The sequence below is a fragment of the Podarcis liolepis genome (assembly GCF_965112155.1).
Source record: "Podarcis liolepis genome assembly, chromosome: 2".
NCBI classification, from domain to species: Eukaryota; Metazoa; Chordata; class Lepidosauria; order Squamata; family Lacertidae; genus Podarcis; species Podarcis liolepis.
In genome coordinates this window covers 24,525,439-24,548,275 of record NC_139555.1, presented here as the reverse complement: position 1 = coordinate 24,548,275, position 22,837 = coordinate 24,525,439, and the positions used below count along the sequence as shown (strand labels likewise).

At 45.0% G+C, this 22,837-nt stretch overlaps 2 protein-coding genes across 11 annotated transcripts in view; one reads left to right on the top strand and one right to left on the bottom strand.

Moving 5' to 3' along the window:
• The window catches only part of ARSG (arylsulfatase G), a 115,531-nt gene extending 94,612 nt beyond the window's left edge, over positions 1-20,919 (bottom strand). For 3 of the 10 annotated variants that reach the window (XR_014522603.1, XM_083490135.1, XM_083490133.1), the window contains exon 1: positions 20,384-20,910. The gene's annotated coding sequence lies outside the window, so the exon portion shown is untranslated. Of the gene's footprint in view, positions 1-4,333; positions 4,622-20,383 lie in introns of those variants that run through there. The other 7 variants (XR_014522601.1, XR_014522602.1, XM_083490136.1 and 4 more) reach the window with 5 other exon arrangements.
• SLC16A6 (solute carrier family 16 member 6) lies at positions 252-15,134 on the top strand. Its single transcript, XM_083490158.1, has 6 exons — positions 252-1,401; positions 4,682-4,923; positions 6,316-6,459; positions 7,235-7,363; positions 8,865-9,692; positions 11,477-15,134. Exons 2-6 carry the CDS (start codon positions 4,689-4,691, stop codon positions 11,713-11,715), a joined length of 1,575 nt encoding a protein of 524 aa, XP_083346284.1. The 5' UTR covers positions 252-1,401; positions 4,682-4,688; the 3' UTR covers positions 11,716-15,134.
• Positions 20,920-22,837: the final 1,918 nt, after the last annotated feature.

Here is a 22,837-nt window from a genome sequence, read left to right as displayed (position 1 = left end):
GAAATGCAGAACACGCGGTGGGGGGGGGGGGAGAGAGAGAGCAAGAAATCCGTGCAGATAACGGGGAAGAAGACGATTCCAGGCGGCTTGCAGCGAGCAGAAAGCTGCTTGCCTGCGGCGCAGTTCACCTTAAGGGACCTTACAGTGCAGACTTGGCCAACCGGGCGCGCTCCTCTTGGCTGAAGGAGTGGCTCTCCTTCCTGCCTTAAGCACACCGATCCCTGCAATACTCGAACTGGACACCTCACTCCAGAGACCCAGCAGGGCGAAGTTAGGGAGCGGAATCCCCCCCCCCAAAAAAAAGGCTCCAATAAGGGAGGACGTTAACAGGAAAGCATCCTTTACAGGGCACAGTAAAGGGGGCGAATGAGGAGGCGACACATGATGAAGTCCATTCCCCAGAGGGTGGCAGGGATGCCGAGTCTCACGAACTTCGAGAAAGGACATAAAGGTGGCTCTAGCGAGGGACTCTGGCTAGGAGAGCTCTCCAGCCGTTGCCCCCAACCTTCTCCAGGGTACTCGGCTGAAGAGGCGGCCGCTTTTGGGGGGAAGAGGGAATAGAGGCAATGGCAGGAAAAGCCTTCATTCAGGCAGCGGCATTGCCTCGTGGAGAGGGGCTACTTGGACGAGGAGCCTCAAACGCCCGCGGCGCAAATTAAAAATAAGATTATTCCGCCGGGTCTGAGGGAAAGCGGCGAGACATAAAAGCGGACGTGGCAGAGGCCCGCGCGCTATCTGAAGCCCCCTTGCCGCCGCCCGGCGCGCGCCCCTGCCTCTGCGCCGCCCCGCCTTCCCCTCGGAGCACGCGGGAGCAGCAGCCCGCCCCTCCTCCGCTGCAATTGCAAAGCCGGGCCCGGCGCGCACATGGCGCTGCTGAGCTGTTGCTGCCGCGCGCGCCGGGTCCGCCGGCGGAGACCGGCTCGAGCCGGTATAAAAAGCTTAAGCTCGAGCACAGCGGCAGCACTGCCGCAGTTGCGAGAGGGACCGGGCGGAGGAGAGTCAGGTGGGGGGTGCGAAGAGAGAGCCCGCCTGGCTAGCTGGCAGGCAGGCAGGCGAGGAGCGGCGCCCCACAGGGACCCCCCTTCTCGAAAAGCTAGGCGCTGACGGTGCACCCCGCTGGGCATGGGGCAGCCTTGGCACCGGCGGAGAGAGCCTTGCGTCGGGTAACGGGGGCTGGGGGAGCAGCGACCTGCTCCTCTCTTCCCCGCCGAAGCGAAGAGGCACAGGCTCCACCCTCTCCAAAAGGGGTCTCGAAACTGAGGCGTGTTCCCAGGCCACTTCAGCATGTTACTGACCGGGTCATAGGCCAAAGCTGCACTTCTCTGCAGCTCGGGGAGGAATCTTTTTTTTCCTTTCTCCGTTTCCTCTGCCCAAGTTGCAGCTGCAGCATCTACCGACTCGGTAAGTGGCTTTTCTTCTGGACACTGAAGTTTGGTTGTCTTGCTGCTGTAGCTATTTTTTTTTAAAAAAAACGTTATTTGCTGCCACATACTCTTTTTTTTATGGGGGGGGGGGGGAACTATGGCCCATTCTGAAGGAGCCGGCTAAATTGTGATGTGCAAAGTGATGCAGACATATGGAGGGCTTAGCCTTCCTGCATCACAAGGAAAGTAGATGGGCTCTTTTCTCATCCATATCCCTTCAGGTTGGAGGGGGCTGGGTTTTTTTTCTCCCTTCAGAAGAAAGCATTTCCCCCTCTCCCAGAGGAACCTCTTTGCACACAATAGTATGGTCTCTTGTCATTGGCCACCCCTCCTTAAGGAAACTTAGCTTGGGGTCGTTTATGCAATGCTATAGACCTGGACATCTCTGCATTCCAACAAGGTATCAAGGCGCTTTAAACCGGATTAAGGATAACCGCATGGCGCAACGTGGGCGCCAAAAGTGTCTCCCTCGCTTCTCTCTCTGACTGCAAATTCTGCAGGCATCATCCTATCCTGATTCAGCCTGGCATGCTGCTTAAGTTCTGTTACCCAGGCTGTAGTCGGGTCTTTCCTTGAGCAGCAGCAGGAGGCTGTAATGCCCTCAATGGGACTCACAGCATGGTACTCATCAGAAGCGGATCAAACTGGTATCTAAGCGTGTCCTGCACAGCAGAGATGAGAGAGTGTATTTTCTCAAAAACAGACCTGCCTTGCAGATGCACCGGAGTGTATTGCCTTTAACTTCTGTATAGCCAAGCACGTTACACAGTCACAGCGAAAATGCAGTCCATGAATGTATTTTTCCTTCTGCCCCACAGGATGAAAAATTCATCTGCAAGTCAGTATTTCAGAGGATTTGTTGCAATGCTAACATGACTTGATATGGTTTATCAGACTGATATTTTTAGCCAGTTTGCATCAAGACTGCAATTTGAAAAGAGTTCTTGCTCTTATTTTACACAGAGTGGTTGAAAAAATAGGCTTCAGATTCCTTCAAGCACGAGATCATTGGGGCATAGACTGTCCTGTCCTGTGATTTCATAAGCACCTGTGCACTGCAGGCACTACTAGAGATAGCAACTGCTGTTCCTAGCTAGTTAATTCTTTGCATATTACTAAGCATTCTCTACATTTATTGGCTTGCATCTAATGATGTACTACAGGGTGGCATTGAAATATATTTAGATTTGATGAATGGATAAAAGATAATCTTCCTTTAATTTGGTTCTTGCAAACTCAAGTTCAAAAACTGCCTCCAATCTACAGCCCAGTTATAGTCTCCAGGTGAAAGAAGTACAATGTCAGTGGGATTCATTTAAAGGCTAATATTATTCATTCTTAAGTTACTAGAAAATAACCTTTCAGATAGTTGCTGACCATGTTTTAATGCATTTAAAATTCTCTCCATAAGCAATTCTGAAAATAACCTACTAGATATTTCAGTACTACCACTAAAAGAATCAACAGAGCCCAATCCTAGGCAAATGAAGGTATGTCTAACTAAACCCACTGAAGATACTCTCAATGGTTTAGACACACTGTACTCTGCATACATTACAATTAGACGAACTAGAAGATAAAATATATATAAACAATTACATATTATATACAGTTAAACCTGAAACAGTTATAATTGTGTAGCAGAACTTGCCACACAATGGGAGCATTTGGATATTGTTTTCAGAACTCATGTACAGACTTTTCTAAGTAATTAAAATGAGTAAAACTGATAAGAACAAAAATGCTAGCTGTTGAGGTGAGGCAAGATGAAGGTTTGCTGAAGGACATCTTCCACCCTCCTCCCCAATATTTCATAACACAAACCAGTCCTTGCCTCTAGGAAACTACAGCTTAAGGACATTCAGAGGAAAGGTAAATTACTGAAGAATCCCAAATCAGTGAATTATGACTACCTGGTCAGATGCAGAAAGTTAATTGTAGGGTTGTTTGTTCTATGGTGAGTGTCTCTGCAGAGCATTCTGAAAATATATTTACTACCCTGAAAACAAATTTGGTTGCATTATATCCTGGGAGCAAGATGATCACAAAACTGGCCCAGAATCACCCACTGAGCTTCATGACTGAGTGGGGATTTGAAAACTGATCTCCCAGGTCCTAGTCGGACGTTCTAACCACTATAGCACACTGGCTTCCTAGAGTACTTCTGCTATGGGGCAGCTATATAAATTAAGAAGGTAAATAAATATGGGGGAAAGCAAAGTGCTACTTAAGATTCTTCTCTTAACTGCTTTGAGATTATTTCTTTAAAATATAAAGTCATATAGAAATGAAATTATTAATAATAAAGAACCCCATTGGAGGAAAATGGCGCCTAGACATTCTGTTGTGGCGACCGCAACCTAGGTTTAAGGTGCCCTTTGGAGATTTACTCATATATCTGAGTTTCTAACACGAACGAAGGAGATTTGCCAAGTGTGTCTGAATTCCCTAGCTTGTGGGTGCATGTGATGCAGAATAGTGGCATAGTTATTTTTGTTTTTTAAAAAATAGTTACCTCAAAAGTTTTAGCAATATGTAGAAAACCTAGATGGCAATGAGGAAGTCCCTAGCTGGATCCAAATAAACCTGAGTTATATAAAGCAGCAGCACAAGAAACAAGTTGGCTTGATTTTGTTGTCTTGGAGTCAACACCAAGCAGCTCAATGTAGGTCCTTTATCAACATCATCCAGAAACCTTAGCATGTGCAACTGCTGACTAGAATCATAGATAGGCTTGGGCTGCGACAGAACTCAAGTCTGGAAGGAAGGATGGAATGCAGAGTCCCTTCTAGGGGTTGCCATCTGCCTGCTTATGCAATGCAAAACTGCAAGTTTGGGAGAACCCTTTCACAGCATTTGTGAAATTTCACAGGGCCTTTGGGTCTGTCATGGGTTTTTCACTAAATTACCTCCTTTCCACTGTATTTAAGTCAGATGACTGCTTCTTAATTGCTTGTTCTTAAATGGAACCAGCTGGTCCTTACGATGAAACATATTTTTCTGATTCTTGATTCAACTAGTTCGATCTTATCCTAAAAGGGAAATGTTTCCATTAGGATACGGTCCCAAAGCAGCAGAAAATCTCTGTGTGATGGAAAAGACAAGTTACCTTTTGTAACAAGGTCTGTGATCCCAAGCATGCTTAGGAGGAAGTAAGCCCCACTGAATTGAGTAAGCCCACTTCCAAGCAGACATATGAGATGTTCTTAGAAAATGTGCTGATGTCGCTCTGTTTCTGTCTCTCCCTGTCATTCCAGGTTAAAAATGACTGTCAAAGCAACAAGAATGTCATGCCTTGCTCCCAATGTTTATACTAAAGTGCCTGATGGAGGATGGGGCTGGATTGTGGCTTTTGCTTTCTTCTTTGTGGAAGCCCTGACATACGGCATTATCAAGTCTTTTGGAGTCTTCTTTATAGACCTAATGGAAAGTTTTGATGAAACCAACAGCAGGATATCATGGATTATCTCAATATGCGTTTTTGTACTAACATTTACAGGTGAGCATGCAGCACATCTTGTGTTTAAACTGAGAGCCTGGTCCCTATGCAAAGAGAAGCATGCCTACCTATTATTTCATAGAAGCACAGAATTGTAGAGCTAGAAGGGACCATGAGAGTCATCTAGTCCAACCCCCTGCAATGCAGGAATCTTTCACCCAACCTGGGGCTCACAACCCTGAGATTAAGAATCTCATGCTCTACTGACTGAGCTATCCCTTTTCACACTGTAGAAGTCTGGGCTCTTAGGATCGTGTGGTTGTACGGCTGTAATTTTGCACATATATCACAGTCCTACATAAGTACCAAGAAACTGTATGTATGGTATCCACGTACTATGTTAATTGTTGCCAAACACTGACAAGCAAAATGCACACAGAGGTTCACTGGACACCCTGTTTACATACACAGACAGAGTACTTTTAAAAGCCTCCGTTTCTCAGACTCCCCTCATTTATAGGGCTGGCTTAACAACTAGAGCCGATGCATAAAAACACAATTTTGCTTAAGTTTCAAGCTCAGTTGTGACACTTCCAAGGATTTAGAAGTGCTTCTGTAAGAGCAGAAAAGGAAAGAAATGTTAAAGAGAGTGAAGGGACCAAGAGGGCAAGATAATCAGAGAGAAGATGTAGAAAGTAGTGTTAAGAGTTGGGCACAATATACTTTTGCTCCACCTCCACCATTGTAATGTATGGAGAGTTAAAGCGAAGGACAAAGCTGGTTTCAGTGTGGCTAGAATAGAGGAATCTCCTCCCAGCAGACACTGCTCCTTAGTGTTTATCCCAAGAAGGCAACTCAATCAAACCAGTTCTTTGGTTAGGGGAAGATAAGTCTGAAAAAAGGGACCAGAACAATGAAGGCTTGTTTCTGACATTAACAGTTGTTTTTTCGAGTTAATTAAATCACATTAGTTAACCTTCTGGGAAACAGTCTCCCTTCAATTTATGTGTGTCAGCATCTGCTCTGTATGGTAGTTTAATTCAAGTTTACTGACAGAAGGCAAATTTCACTTGAGCCCTTGTCTACTGGTCCTCTGGAAAAGCAAAGAAAAGCAAATATGGAACTGAAACTGAATCACTGGAACATTGACCTACATGGTGTCAGCTATTTCATACTTAATACAAAGGTCTGCCCGGGGGGGGGGGTTAATTGGGGCTCTGCCAACCTGGAATTTGCCTAAAACTAAAGCACTTTTTTTTTTACAAAGGAAATAGCAGCTAGGCCCTTTGTTTTTAAATTAACACCAACCCATGGTTTATGCAAGAGAAATACTACAGTGCCACTTGTAATATAATAAAAAGCCAGCAAAGCTTATTATTGCATATGATGAGAGTCGCTATTGTAATTTGAAAGAGGTACATGTTGGAAAAAAATTGTTTCCCTCTTTTGCAGCTCCTCTTTCTACAGTACTGACTAATCGTTTTGGTCATCGCCTGGTGGTGGTGATTGGAGGTTTACTGATCAGTACTGGGATGGTCACAGGCTCCTTTGCACGCACAGTTGTCGAAATGTACATCTCCATTGGCATAGTCTCAGGTAAGTTAACATGGTCCATCGTCTAGTGCAATTGCCAGTTATCTCCCCCCCCCCCCCCAAAGATAAATGTTTTATATTCAGGGCTGGAAGCCCTCCAGGTTCATAATGGCCAAGAAATCTTGCAAAAACCACTTCCTAATACTAATTCTTGGTGGGTGTTGGGTTCGTGGAGTTATTGGGCTTTATAGAAACTTCCCTGGGTTGTTATTAACAGTATCCTAGATGGGTAGAACTAAACAGATAACCTCACTCAGAAGCCTGGTATGATGCATTCAAATAGCTTGAAAAATTACGCTTGCTGTTAATAAGAAATGGCCAACTTTGCAAATATTTAGCAAGCAACATCACTAATTGTGGGTGGTATGTCTAGAGCAGGGGTTGGCAAGGTTTACCTCGCCTGGGCCAGTTCACTCCAGCGGAAATACCTCCATGGGCCAGATCGCGTGTGCGCAGATGCGATTTCCGGGGTCTGCGCAGACGCAATTTTTGGTGTCTGCACATTCACAGACACAATTTCTGGTGCTGTGGAAGCAAGTCCCTGCACGGTTTAGCACAGCGCAGGGACTCGCTGACCAGGCAGCTTGGCTCAGGGTGGCTCGTGGGCCGGTTAAACAACCCCTGTGGGCTGCTTGTGGCCCATAGGCCTTAGGTTGCTGACCCCTGGTCTAGAGTGAGTGGTTTTAAAAAACCTCACACTAAAGAAATGGTCTCATCCAATGTCTGCAATTCCACTATTGCCATGCACTAATAGCATTTGTTTGGCTTTTATTTATAGGCTTAGGATACTGCCTTGCTTTTCTGCCTACAGTCACCATTCTGTCACAGTACTTTGACAAGAAGCGTTCATTAGTCACAGCGGTAGCTTCCACAGGAGAATGCTTTGCTGTCTTCTCTTTTGCACCAGGTACTGAAACACCCTTCTGAGATTTTCCCATGATCACAATGTTAACTTGAATCTTAAATACATGTTAAAACAGCTCAGTTGGCTTAATGGTGTGACCTTACTCCCACCAAATGTTTGATTAAGGGCCATCTAATCTAGGGATTGGGCATGGTGGTGTAGAGGAAATTGGACCTCTTCAGCTAGTTCCAGCACACAAATTCTGAGCTGGTTGTGGAGGCTCCCCAAAGTTCAGATTATAATGGTTCAGTGGGTCATTTTGCTCCTTGCCAGGAATCCAGAGAACTCTTATCTGAAGCCAAAATGCCTTCTGCAGTTAGTCTCAGAATATCAAGTCACCAAAGCACAGATCATTAATATCCTTGTACCTCCATTAAAGAACTGTTACATCTTTGGGAGGAAATCGGTCAAGAGAAGATATATGTCAGGCCTTCAGAATGCATGGTCCTTTGCTAGAGCCAAATCATCTTTCCACTCTTATGTGGACTCCCAGGAACAGTCAGTTGGAAAGTCACAGGTGTGGAGGTGCAAAAATACATTGTTGGGAACAGAGAATGGGGGATAAATATAACCACAGCACCTTTATATCTTGAAAGCATGTAGAAGAGAAAATGCAAAGTTCCCATCTTTGTAATTATGTTCTATCCTGCTGGTTGTTAGATTTGAATTCAGACTATTCCCGCCCCCCACCACTGGCAAACCTACGCCCCCATTCTCAGCCTAGCACTATTTTTACAAACTTTAAAGGGCATAGCAACCCGATGACATACAATCTGGTGGGTTCCCAGTACAGTTTTTTCCAAGCTAAAATTAGCGCTAAGCGCTAACCCCAGCTACCTTGGAATAATGCAGAGCCTATATGAAACGTTATTTGATATGGAAACCAGAGGGTTCCTCACTTGAGAAATCCCAAACCTGAGATCTCAAAAAGCTGGATTACATCAAGCCTTCTCAAACGTGCTAAGATAAGTTGTGCTTTCTCCTAGTCTTTTTGCCATTTTAAAAACTCCCTTTTGCTTTTAAACTGCGTCATCTCCAGCTGTGTTGCAGAATAAGGGAGAACCTGCCTTCTATCTTGATGCGGTTGAGAAAGATACCTTCCCTATCTATTTCTCCAGAGGGTGTAGGTTAACATACCTGGGAAAGTAAGACCTCTGCACTAGATTACCCCCTAACAAGCAGACAGTGTCTGTGCCTAGTTTGAGCTGATATGTACTGTCACCATCCCTGCTTTCCTGCATAGCATATGTGAGAAATGGCTTGTTATATGGAGGCCAGGCGGTGCATGAAACCTCGTTCCTTGTTAACATCTTCTTATATCTTAGATCCTGCTTCATATACTGCCAAAGCTGGTCCCAAATATTTGAGTCAAGTGTGTAGGAGACACCATGAACAAGTTTGGACATAACTTGACCCTAAAAACTTGAGCCTCAGGGTTACCTTTGTAAATCAGAGCTTCCTGTTCCATCAGTGAAAGATGTGTTTTACTTTTTCTTATCTGTAGCTATCACTGCTTTGAAGGAGCACATTGGCTGGAGGCATAGCCTCCTGTTTGTTGGCCTACTGCAGCTTGGAATTGTGGCCTGTGGATTCTTGCTGCGGCCCATCATAATCAAAGTGCAGGAAGAAGTGAGAGTGTCGGCAGCAGAAGAGCAGAGAGAGACAAAATACATGCTTGAAAATGAACAGACACGCACCTCCATAGATTCCATTGACTCAGGAGTAGAAGTAACTACCTCACCTCGCAACACGCCTGGAGATGCCAAATCAGAACTGAAAAGCGAGGGACCACCAAAGGAAATCACAGAGGTGCTCATAGAAGCTAGTAGCATCCCTGCCAAGGAACCAAAACCTCAACTCCTAGACTTCTCTGTGATGAAAGACCATGGCTTTATTTGTTATGCACTTTTTGGTTTATTTGCTACTCTGGGATTCTTTGCTCCTTCCCTATACATCATTCCACTTAGCAGGAGCCTTGGAATAAACAAGGACCACTCCGCATACATACTCTCAGCGATGGCAATTGCCGAGGTCTTTGGCAGAATCAGCGCCGGCTGGGTCCTCAACAAAAAGCCTATCCGAAAAATTTACATTGAACTCATCTGTGTCATTCTGCTGGATATTGCCCTCTTTGCCTTCCCCTTTGCATACAATTTTTGGGGACTAATGATATGTAGCATTTACTTCGGGTTCATGCTTGGGACAGTGGCAGGCACACACATCCCTATGTTGGCTGAAGATGACGTCGTCGGCATAGAGAAGATGTCCTCTGCTGCGGGAGTTTACGTATTTATTCAAAGTTTATCAGGGTTGGCTGGACCACCCCTTGCAGGTAAAAATGAGATGCACCCAACTGTTCTTAACTTCTGTTCTAGCTAGGTAACAACTGGGAAAGGGAACAAATGCTTTCAAACAACTAGAAGTGAGCTAAGGGTGAGATCAATAGAAAGATGTGGGAGCATTCATGGAAAACAGTGACTAGCACGTTAGCAATCGGAAATGGCTGCATCTTGGAAGAAGACACTACACAACAGCACATGCACATTTTCCAGAAAAGCAAGTTACCATCAGCTCCCTTAAATAAATTAGCCTGATTACTGTCATCCAGGTTATCTTTCGCTGGAGACTAAGTAGCTCACACCTAAGCGAAAAGAAAACCCTTCCCCGCAACACATTTCAGCCATCTCCAAGGATAGACAAAAGACAACTTGACTGCTGGCACTGTTGTTGTTAGTACAGTGGTACCTCTGGTTGCGAACGGGATCCGTTCCGGAGGCCCGTTCGCAACATGAAAGGAACACAACCTGCACATGCACGGGTCGCAATTCACCACTTCTGTGGATGTGTGGGACGTCATTTTGCGCATCTGCGCATGCGGCAAAACCCGGAAGTAACCCTTTCTGGTACTTCCGGGTCGCCATGGGACACAACATGAAAACACATAACCTGAAGCAAACGTAACAAGAGGTATGACTGTATAGTACTTTTAATTTACAACGTGTTTCAGGATCTCTATTGTGAGTTACTCCTCAGAAGAATTATGGTAGGAATTGACAATCAGGTGAGAAGGTGACTGCCCAAGGCCATTCTTGTTTTCAATTCAAGTGCAAGTAAGCAAAGAACAAAGAGGAGATAGGTCTAGGGGGGGCCCTTCAATCTCCTTGAAGGGGAAAGGTCCAAATAATGCAAAAGGCTTATGAGAAGGGCATCAGCTAACACATTTGATTGAAAGACACAGATGCTATCAACAACACAAAGACAGGAAGGGGTCGTTTTACTTATTCAAGTAGACATTAAGGGGGGGTGTCTCTCTTCCTTTAGTAGTTGCTTAATAAAACCTGTCTATCCTAGACAGCTGTGATTCTATGTGGTTGTTAATAGCTACCACAACATGCATGGAAAGCCTTGCACTGGTGGGGTAATACTCTTTTTAAGAATGACTTTTAATTACCTTGCTCGCAAAAGGCTCGCTTGACAACTGCAGTTCAGGAACTGCAACAACATTCCGAAAACTGTTTACAAGCATGAGGTCATAGGAAATCATGGGCAGAAATCCAGAGTACACTTACTGGGAAGTCCTTTAGTCAAAAGGGTCATTCTTTCCAGTGATTTTTGCGAGCCCATCTTCTAAGTAATTTGGGGGAGGTAGTGGCTGCAATAAACATCTTTTGTAGCTTCAAAACCGCCCCCCAGCAACTCTAACCCTGCAAATGAAGGGATATGGCATGAGAGAAGTGTAAAGTCTTAAGATGCTTTTAAATATGTTGGATGCTGCCTAGAGTCAGATGGGCAGGGTACAATTTATTATCATTATCATTATTGTTAATGATGTGTGCAAGTGGGGGGGGGAGATGTTGTTTATGCACAAGTGGCACTTCTCCCTCAGCGTTTTCCTCTAGTATCTTCCTCTAGTATAGTAAATAATAATATCTAGTATCTCCCTTTAAATTACTCTCACATAAAATCATCAAACTTCATTTGGGCAGCTACAGCTCTGGACTACTTTGCAAAATGTTTAAATGAACTTGTACAAAGAGATTTTTATAGGCTTGTACAAAATGCAGCTTTTGACATGATGTTGCAATATATATTCCCCCCCCCCTCTCACCCTTACAGGTATGTTAGTGGATACCACAAAGAACTATAGCTCTGCATTCTATTCTTGTGCGGCTGGGATGCTGCTGGCTGCCGTGTTCCTTTCTTTGGTGAGGCCTTGCAAGAAGGTACGTCAAAGGAAGAAGGACCCACTAGAAGAGAATGTGTCAAAGCCTTTGCAGGATGTACCAGAAGACTTTATAGAGCCTGATCTTGGGAAAAACGAGGATTCTTCAAGAAGCAGTGATAGCGTGGCCTGAGTATTTTTTTACACACACAGAGTTTAGATTGGGGGGGCAAAGCACGTCAGCCCTGATCCACCTTCTCAAATCTACACATTAAAGGGAATGCAAAATCATAAATGTGAACAGATGCTATCAACCCTTTCAGAAAGATTTATTGTTAGATAGGTTTTTTTTGTATAAACACCTCAAATTCTGATTCTCGCCCCCCCCCCATTGACCTCCATTAAGCGCACTCCTATCTAGCATGAAGTTGTGGTTCAAGCTATCGTATTCCCAATTCCAAAATCACGGGGAAGAAACCAACTATTGCATTAGACAAAGAGCAAGGATGTGTCTTGTAACAAAACAAGTTATTTTGAACTTTTTAGTTGTTTTAAAATCAGGTTAAAGAGTAGATACTAATTTCAGAGAATGGGGGGTGGGGTAAAGGGGGTTGAGCTAAATGATATATCGAAGAGAATTGACAGGGTTTTGTTTTTAAAACTTGTTTGAACTTCATATAGGTTGGGAAGTTGGAGGTTACTATTTTTATGGCCAGTTATTGTGGATATTTCATGGGACCATTATCTTTCCAGATTTATCACTGATACAGTCCAACCCTATGTATGTTTATTCAAAACTTTTCAGTGCTTTCAATAGGGCATATTTAAAAGTGGGCATACAAACTGCAACCTTAGGGCTGGAATCCTGTGCTCGCTCATAGTTTGGACAGGGTCCCTTTGGGGTAGAACTGGGCCAGACATGGATCTACTGGATTCTAAATTGGCCTGTTTTGCAGAGAGGGACTCGAGCTGGACCGCTCTGGAGTTTGCATACCCAAAAAGACCCTCCCCCAAAATGGTCCTCTTCTTCTACCCCCAAACTGGCAGGGCAAAAGACCACTGCTCCAGCCCTTCCTGGTCCCTCATTAAGATTTCCCATCTCGTTGAAATTTAGTGGGGATTCCCTCTGAGCACTGCTGAAGTCATGTTCTCTTTTGGTAGTTAGATAAACCAACTTGATTGCATTTTTTAAAATATAAAATAAAATTACCTATTTATTTTAAGACTATTAGACAATGTCTGTATGGGCAAGTGTGGGGGGGGGTAGGGGGTTAACACTTTTCACAGGTATTTTAAATGCATTGATATTTTGTAAAACTTTATTGATATGGGTTTTTTTAAGGTGTAGGTAGCAGTGTTATCTGTTCTTTTCGAGACAAACTATTTTAAAACACAAGGCACGCAAACATGCTGTTCTTGAATTCAGTCCTGAACAGGAATCATAGTTCCAGCTGTTGAGTAAAACTGAACCCAGTGGTTAAACGATTTGCTGAATCTAGTGAGAGAATTTTCAAGTCAATACCTTCTTTTTACTGTATGTTGTTTTTCCTTTCCTTTTCTTTTTTTTGGTATGTTGTGAAGCAGACCTTCAGCTTTCACAGTGAGTCTCCCTACGCCTGTAGGCTTGAGCCAGGCTTGCACCAAAGTATATAGGTTTCACATTCTCAGGTGGTGCAAGACATGCTCAAGCCTACAGACACTGCCTTGTATGGGGCCTTGAGCTGCATGGAAGCACTGACTGTGTGTGTGTGTGTCATATAGCCCAAAGTTCTGCCATTTGCAAGACTGAAAGCGGTCCCTGTATTGAGCAGTCATGACTACACACATGGCAATCACCAACTCCATGCAACTCACACTGGGCTATGAGCCCCTAAGCAGGCACACCGGGGATCACGTGGAGCCAAACGTTATGAACTGGGCCTTGGCGTCTCATGTGTTTGTGAATGCTCACAACAGCTAAATTCTGCACACGGATCACTAGAGAGAACCTAAAGCAAAAAGAAACTTGCAGTGTAATTCTTACTTTAAATTTAACAAGTGTACTCAGCAGCTGCCACAGGCATCAAATAACTGGTCCTAAAAATGATTATGCCACCACCCTGGATGCTCAATTGGCTGCAGAGTTGGGTTTGCTTCCCATTAACAGTCAGTTATGTGTAAAGAAAGGGAATGATTAAACAAGGCAACATGTCAGCTATTCACTTACACTCAATAGATAACTATCAGTGGTAACACAAGCTTGCTTGTCCCACTTTTACGCAATTTTTTTTTGTCAATGAGACAACTCAGGGGGACAAAATGAGAAAATAAAAATGTTTCTTTTGGTCCTGGATACACACAGTACAGATTCAAATGCGTTTCAGTATTTCAGTAAAGTGGCATTGTATGCTGACTGCTCCGCTAAGATGCTTATGCATTGTCAGCATAAGAAATGAGGGACAATCCGATTTTAAAAGAGAGCAACCACTGGCACCTGAATACATTTTTTTGAGGTCCTTGCACTTTCAATGTGTTTAAGGTTCAAACCCATTTACGAAGATGCTGGTTGGTTCTTTAGAGTGGAACATACTTGCAAGCTAAGTGTCCTTAACACTGAAATACAGTTGTACCTCCCTTTACGTAACCGTCTGGTTACGTAAACTTCGGGATGCACATGCGGCAAACCCGGAAGTATTTTACCAGGTTTCGCCACATGAGCAGAAGGGGGTCCTCAGGTTGTGGAAACCTTGGGATCCGACCGGACCTCCAGAACAGATCCCATCTGCAACCGGATATACCACTGTACCAGTCTGAAACCTAAGCATACTTATTTGGAAGTATGTTCCACTCGAGTCATTTCAATTCAGGATGTTAAGCTGCCCCCCCCCCAAAAAAAATTAAACAACACGGGGAAGGGTGCTCTATCATTAGGAGTGGCTTTTGCAATCCACCCTCCTCCCTCACTGCATGAAAACTGCATGAAAACAACTGCAGTTTAGTGTGCTTTGAATAACTTCAGCACTTTATAATGTACAGCAGAACCTTGATAAATTGCAGCCGCAAGTGGGAGACGTGCACCATCCCCAATTGGGGAGGTGGGTCACTTTTCTGGAACTAGCAAGTAAATGAACAAAACATGAAACTTGTGTTTGCAAAATGTGTTATTTATTTATTTATTTAGCAAGCGTACCTTATGAATTATTTGTCACTATACCTCTAGAAAAGTTAACATACTAAATTAATTGGCTAAATCAATGACATCTCCGTAATAAAAGACCTCAGTACAGTACTTTTTGCTGTTACAACTTTGCTGAAGATAAAACGGTTAAGGAGCACATTCTGTGTTTGTGGGGAAAACCTAGCTGGTCCTGCAGTTTAACAAGGTTCTACTGTATCTTCTTCTTTATACAAGGATTTCCATTACTAAATAATATGTGTATAACAGACCACATCGTAAGTTATTGTTCCAAGTACATACTATATTAGCATGACTAAGAGCATATTTGTGTGCACAAAAGATCCAAAATCAGGCTATAATATGGATTGCTGGTTTGTTCTGTACTGTAATTAGTGAACTCTGGAAGTGCTACCAAACACTGAATTTTGCAATAAACTTTTTTTTAAAGAAATCAACCTCCATGTTTCAGTTTAATAATTCCTCTTTACTCCTCCGTCTTCCCACGTGCCTTTCAGCCAAGCAAGTTTTATTCATTAAAAACCTACGGCAATCTCACAAACACTAAAACACACTAACGGCCCGAGCTCTGGTATCTCTGGAAATCTGATCTGCCGTGAACACAACGTAGTATCTAAACTGAGGGAGACCAAGATGATAAATGGTGGAAACCAAGATTTACAAGGCATGGCTGAGGAAGTTGGGTATGTTTAGCCTGGATAAGAGGGGACTGAGGGGAGATATGATAGCCATCTTCAAATATAACAAGGGCTGTCACGTGGAGGATGGAACAATCTTGGTTTCTCCTCCAGAGGCTAGGACCCAAACGAATGGATTCAAGTTACAAGAGATTGCATCTAAACACCAGCAAGAACTTTCTGGCAGTAAGAGCTGTTCAACAGTGGAACAGGCTCCCATAAAAGGTGGTGGACTCTTTTTCCTTGGAGGTTTTTAAGCAAAGGTTAGATGGCCATCTGTCATGCATCATCCGGTCAAAAAGTATTGTACTGGAAGAAATAGATACATATGCAGAGCATCTCTACATGAGGCAGGTTACGGATTGGTTCGGGATCCTTCGTCACATGGAAAATGATCCATGTACACTGTAACGCATGCTTCTGACACACTCTGAACATGTAGGCAGTGGGGGTGTGGTTCTTAGACTTGACTCCAGCAGGGTGTGCAGCTGGAGAAACCCCCCACAAATACATTCTTTCAACATGTGTACGTTGGCAGGGGAAGTTGCCTAAAACCACCTCATCTAACAAAGTTAAGCCGAAGTTGCTACCACAATGAGACAACTTCTATTCTCACCGTCCCACACCTTGGTCTCCGCCACGTATCAGCTAGCCATCAGGCTCAGCCGTCACAACCACCTTTCACAGGAGCGGTCACTCCAAGCAGGGAAACAGCTCGGCTACTTTTTCTGGCCAAAAGTGAATCCAATGGCCCCACCAGCGTACAGAACTTCTAGCAGACGCACACCCCTCTCCCACCCACAAAGACACTCGCATTCACTTCACTTAAGTGGACAACTCTGCACAGGCAGAGTTTAAGTGAATGGGGAAATCCACTTGCGCATGAGTTCTGTATGCCTGTTAACAACATGAAACTCTAGATTGGTTGTACAAGCGTAAAACTTCTTTCCCCCATACTATAAAGCTGTAACATTAATAACGGCATTACAAAGTAGAAACAGTTTCTGATTGGAGTAAAATAGGTGTACAGCATATGCATGGAACTGCCAAATGTTTGGCCATTAAACAAAATGCTTCTCCCCCAACCCCCAAAATCCTTTGGGGGGAAAGATTTGTTTTCCAAGTATCCTTTTGTTGATCATCTATTGCTAGCCACTTGATTGAAGCACCCGCTTTTGATGGCCTCACTAGCTCATCTTCAGCAAGTCACAAGCTGCCACCCTCAGTTTCTTATCTTTATAGTAAGAATGATTGCTATCTTCATTATTGGTAATATTTCCATCCTTCCCTTCCTTCCAAAGGACCTGCTTCACTGAATTGAGATGATGAAGAGGATTACTGCCCCATGGCTTCTTCTATGTTAGAAGCACTACATAATCAAGTGTGATGGTCTTTATTAATACAGAGAAGTCCTTATTAAGCTGTCTGCATTCTTATTAGTTACAGCAGACTAATTCACAGTCCCCATATGCTCAACGGTATCGTGGAGATCTGAAAATAAGGAGAAGCATTTTTCCAGGCTTTGAGGGGCTTTCACACACACACATGGATTGGAAGATGTTCTCATTCGTTCAAAAAGGAGGGAACAAATCTATATTAAGGGGGAGGGGGAACCGATGTGCAAACATGGTTGATGGGTAGCTTTATCTGTCTAGTGGCGCTCCCATCCCAAGACCAAATTGCTGTATTTATACATAACTGTAAGGAACGTTCAATGCTTATTCACATCTCTAAAAAAAAGAAGAAAAATGTATCCTGTCCAATTTTTTAATTCCTTAAAATGTTGTTCCTTTAAAGCCATAACAAAATATTCATTTCACTTGAAGCATTCTTTTTAAAACTTTAAATGTGCGGCAGATTTTAGTATTCAGGTGTGAATTTTAGGAAGGAAGGGGGAAAGAACACATTTCATTTTAATTACAAAAAGATCTTCAAACATATTTGCTTTGCAGAAATTCTCATTAAATACAAGTAGGGTGTAAGGCTAGAGAGCGCAGACTTTGCTTTAAAGAGGCTAGAGAGTTCCCTCTAGTGTGCTGTTCTAGAAAAGATTTACCGTACTTATATTAAGACATGTTGTGAGCATCACAAATACAAACAATATTCTTTAGGCTGTAAGAAGTTACACACACACCCTTGGTGGAATTTAACTTTTACTCAGAGTTTGGTCCATTAATTTAAACAGGTCTACTCTGAGTAAAACTTGGTTGACTATCACATCTAAGTTCATCTGTCCCATCAAGCTTTCAGTTTTCCTTGGGGGACTGGCTGCCAATTCACTCCAAACTAAGCAGGATTTTACTGACTTCACTGGTCCCTCCAGAGACCCCACATCTAGCAGATCAAGACCAGTAGGCCCATAAGCTATGGCTGGCCTCCAAAAGCCAGACTCCGTAATGAGAGGGTTCAATAACACATCTTCACATTTCATGCTGCATTGTAGCAGACCAGGCTATTTGCCCCATTAGCCCAGCAGTGGCAAACTTTCGGCTCTCAAAGTTCAGCAGCGACACTAAAATTTGGTACCCCCACTTGCACCGTTCTACTGCATTGTTCTGGCACCCTTGCAGTGAGGCACTCAAGCTGTACCAGTCACGTTACCCTAAAACCACCTCTGAGCCCAGACCGCCAGGGTATTTTTGTATCATCTGCTACCTGGTCCTTTTAAACTAGAGATGTCACTGATCTGCATGCAATGTACGTGCTCTGCTACTGAGATACATAATCTCCCCCCAATGCCAAGCAAGCCCACCAAGACAGAATTGAAGCTGGATTACTTTAAAACCTGCTTTTTTTGTTTGTTTCGTGGAGCTTCCCAGGATCTGGCCATATTAGCAGGTCTCAATAAAATCCAATGTTGCATTTGCTTTTCCTTTGTGGCAAGCAATACCTCGTTTTAACATTTTCCTCTTGAATTCACCTTTTCTTCAGGAACAAGGCCGGCAAGCATTTGCAGCGGAATAAAAACAGAGCTAGGTTTTTTGGGGGAAACACTTCATCCAATTCAGCAACATGTTAGTCCATACTGTAGGCTATAATGACAATACAATACATTGTGGAAGGCCATAACGAGCAGTGCATACTAGCTCATGCCAGGAATTAGGCAGGAAAAGCCTAAATTTCACGGGTCCCTCAAACGAAACAGCCCTGGGCTGAGTTAAATATACAGATGAATGCTTTCTTTGTACAAGCAAATTAAACTGGCCCCGTCAGCTGTCACTTTTCACTTCCTGGTTGCAATGTAGAAAAAAAGTTACCAAATATTGATCTCAAACAGAGATCAGTTACACCATAGTTCTTTACCATTTTAGTATGTTCACATGTATATATATCCTAGGCCAGAACCTGAATATTAGGGAGTGAGGTTTCAGGTGGGAAGACACCAGCAGCATCTCCTATTCTCCAAGAGGTCATTGTAGAGGCATTGGGAGGGGTGCTGTTGAGGCGGCGGCGGCAGATCTGTCATGCAAGGTGTGCGCCGCAGCTGCAGAAGCAGGTGATGCGTTCCTTGGAGGCTGGGTCTGCTGCCCTTGTGGATCTCGCCATCCGAGGTGGTCCTTTCACCTCGCATCGTGGGTGGGCTGGCCCTGTTCCTAGGAGCAGATTTAGGGGAACGCAACCGGTTTGGTCGCACCAGGTGTGTAGCCTCGTGGGGCGCTGCAGGGTGCACCACAGCTATGGTGCAGAATGGAAGGCGAGTGGCACTAGATTGTGGCTTCCACACACATGAAACTTTGACTTGCTGCTCCCAAAGTAGTTGCTCTGTAACTGACCCACGGCCCTACCATATCTATCTACAGTGGTACCTCAGGTTACAGACGCTTCAGGTTGCAGACGCTTCAGGTTACAGACTTCGCTAACCCAGAAATAGTACCACAGGTTAAGAACTTTGCTTCAGGATGAGAACAGAAATCATGCAGCAGGCCCCATTAGCTAAAGTGGTACCTCAGGTTAAGAACAGTTTCAGGTTAAGAACGGACCTCCAAAACGAATTAAGTTCTTAAACCGAGGTACCACTGTATCCAGATCTATGTATGTGAAAAGAAAGAAAACCAGGTTAATGCATCAGTTGGCAGAGAGTATATTTGGGGCTGACTCTGCTCCAACCTGAGCACGACAACAGGAGAGGGGCTTCAACGCGACGTTTCCTGTTTTTCCTTGTCAGAGGCGGACGGGAGAGGAAACACCCCCTAAAACCACGCGGGGAAAGTAGGGGGCGGTAAGGGAACCCTCCTATTGCGCTAGCGCGCTACGTACCGCGAGCTGCGCCCCGCCCTCCACGCGCCGGGCATCGGGGCCAGCTGGGCGGGCAGAGAGAAGCATGGCTTCCCAGGCAGGCTGCGCAGCGGCGGAAATTTCCAGTGCGCCGCCCTGCACCGGAAGCGCCCCACTCCGCCTTCCATTGGCTCCCATCCCCAGCGACGATTTTGAAGCGATTGCGGACACGAAACCTCCACGCCCCCCAGTTGGAGTTGGCGAAGCTTGCTTAAGAGTATGCGGGAGATCTGGCTGCACACTGCCACCCCAATCTTATTGAACCCCCCCACCCCCTCCCCAGAACATCATGATCCCCTGGATTGCCACAAAAACCCACAAGAGCTTTGTTTGGGGGTAGATATCTCGATGCATCCCTTCCTCAGGCTGGCCCCATACTAAAGAGGCAAGGGCACCGACTCCTTCAACAGCTGCGTGCAGGTGTAGGAGCAGGTGTAGCCTGCAGCACACGGCAACGCTAGCTGAAATTCCCTTCCCCTGCACCCAAAGGTGCGGGAGCCCCCGGCCTCTTTTGCATCCGGTGACCGGACCCTTCCTTCTGCATCCCTCCCCGATTGTATACGAGACACTTCCAAAACCGCCCTCTCCCTCGGAAAGGGGTGGCAGCTGCTAAATTGCTCGTACCACTCAGGATCGGTCCCACCCATCACCCGGCTTGCCCCCGTGCAAAATCTGCAAGTCCCCGCTCGCACCCCCAGCAAAGACAGCCTGCCCCAAAGGGGCAATTCACTCACAGGTCTGCGCCGATGATTACCCCACCGCTGCTGCTGCTGCTGGCGCCGCTCGCTCCCACGTTGCACGGTTCGCGGCCCGTGTGAGCGCGGGCTTTGCGCCGCCCCTTTCCCCGATCCTGGACCAATGGGGACCTTCCCTCTAAACTCCCGAGCTCGGCGTATCCGCATTGCTCGGCGTAACGCAACCCCTTTGGGCAAGGCGAGTTGCAAGTGGTCGTTGTCTCCCTGCGCAGGCAAGATTTTGCGAGGCCGGCGATGCAGCGAGCAGCAGGGACGCCCGTTGGCGCTTTGCAGGAGAGATCTCCGAAAGCCGTGGCCTGCGCAACGCCGCTGCCCTCATGCTCCAGGAGCTTGCTTCCGGCACGAAAGCTGAGCCGGGGCACTGCGACCGGCTATCCGCGAACCTATTTGTCGCACCAGGCTGCAGCCGGGGCGAGATCCGAGTGCCTCAGCGCACGTGCAGCCTGCACTTCCTGGATCAGCCGCTTGCGGCGCAGTGCACAAAAAGCAGCCACGCCCACCCGCACTTTAATACGCACCACCTGCTTACAGCGCGCCTCATGTTTGTTTTACAAACTGTGGCACGGTCCTGTGCACGTTTACCCAGGAGTAAGTCATCGACAGAAGGTTACATCCGTACAAGCATGCATACGATTGGGCTGTACACTGTTACTAAATAACCAGTGCCTCCTAGGATAGCGTAAGTGCAACATCCTCTATTGATCATTGATCAAAGTAGTGCAGCCTGAGACACTTTGATCTGTTATAAAGGTAAAGGGACCCCTGACAATTAGGTCCAGTCGTGACCGACTCTGGGGTTGCGGCGCTCATCTCGCTTTATTGGCCGAGGGAGCCGATGTACAGGCTCCGGGTCATGTGGCCAGCATGACTAAGCCGCTTCTAGCAAACCAGAGCAGCGCACGGAAACGCCATTTACCTTCCCGCCGGAGCGGTACCTATTTATCTACATGCACTGGCGTGCTTTCGAACTGCGAGGTTGGCAGGAGCAGGGACCGAGCAACGGGAGCTCACCCCATCACGGGGATTCGAACCGCCGACCTTCTGATCGGCAAGCCCTACGCTCTGTGGTTTAACCCACAGCGTCACCCACGTCCCTTTTTTGATCTGTTATAGCTGAGCCCTATCTGATAAGGGAATGCCTTGCCCATATAGTGGTACCCCAGGTTACATACGCTTCAGGTTATGGACTCTGCTAACCCAGAAATAGTACCTTGGCTTAAGAACTTTGCTTCAGGATGAGAACAGAAATAGCACGGCGGCGGCAGGAGACCCCATTAGCTAAAGTGGTACCCCAGGTTAAGAACAGTTTCAGGTTAAGAACAGACCTCCGGAACAAATTAAGTTCTTAACCCAAGGTACCACTGTATATCCCTATTGGGTGCTGCTCAGATAAGCCACTGCAGAGAGCACTACATGCCCCAGAAGTGTGCTACTTTGTACTAGAAATAAGGCTTTTAATGTTGCTGCTCCAGCCCTTTGGAATTGGTTACCAGCTGAGATCAGACAGATGCAGTGTCTTGATACTTATGCAGCTGTTGAGGATCTTTTTGTTCAAGAAGGCTTTCCCTGAATTGTGACCCAATCTAATTATGGAATACTATTTGTAAAATTAATAGAAATGGTTTAATGCTTTTTAAAAAAGAATTTTTATAGAGTTTGTATTATAGAGCACAAATCAAACAGGGAACCAGGCAGAGGGCCTTCTCTATAATGGCACCCGCCCTGTGGAATGCCCTCTGATCAGATGTCAAAGAAATAGACAACTCTCTGACGTTAGAAGACATCTGAAGGCAGCCCTGTTTAGGGAAGTTCTTAATGACTGGTGTTTTAATGTATTTTTAATATTTGTTGGAAGCCACCCAAAGTAGCTGTGGAAACCCAGCCAGATGGGTGGGGTAAAACAAACAAACAAACAAATAATATTAACAATGAAGGGTGGGCTATGAATCTTTCATATAAGTAAAAATAATCCTTAACTCTCTGAACAACTCCAACTATTAGAGAATTTAAATTGATTGCATAGCTAAAAACTATTGTATGTTTTAGTTTAACGGATTCAAGATAGGCAGTGTTGTCTGTTCAGTCTACTCATCTTAAGGAAAATTCCCACTACCTTCAGATAATGGACACATCAATCCTCATAAACATTCATTTGAAACTAAATGCTGATTTCAATGGATATTGCTGCTGAAACCTCACTGTTCCTTACTTTTAGCTTTATAATAGGTAACTCACAGAATTGAGGCAATGAAAAGCTTAGGTTTACTTGATCCATCTATATTATATGAATGTTCTCTGATTAAAAAAAAAATTGTGTACATCACTCTGTGCCAAAGAGCCATTGCTTGTTTTAGAATTCCAGGTTTTCAAGGTATGTAAATGTTACACAACTGTCCTGCAGGTAGATAATGGTAAGACTGCCAATCAAAAGGG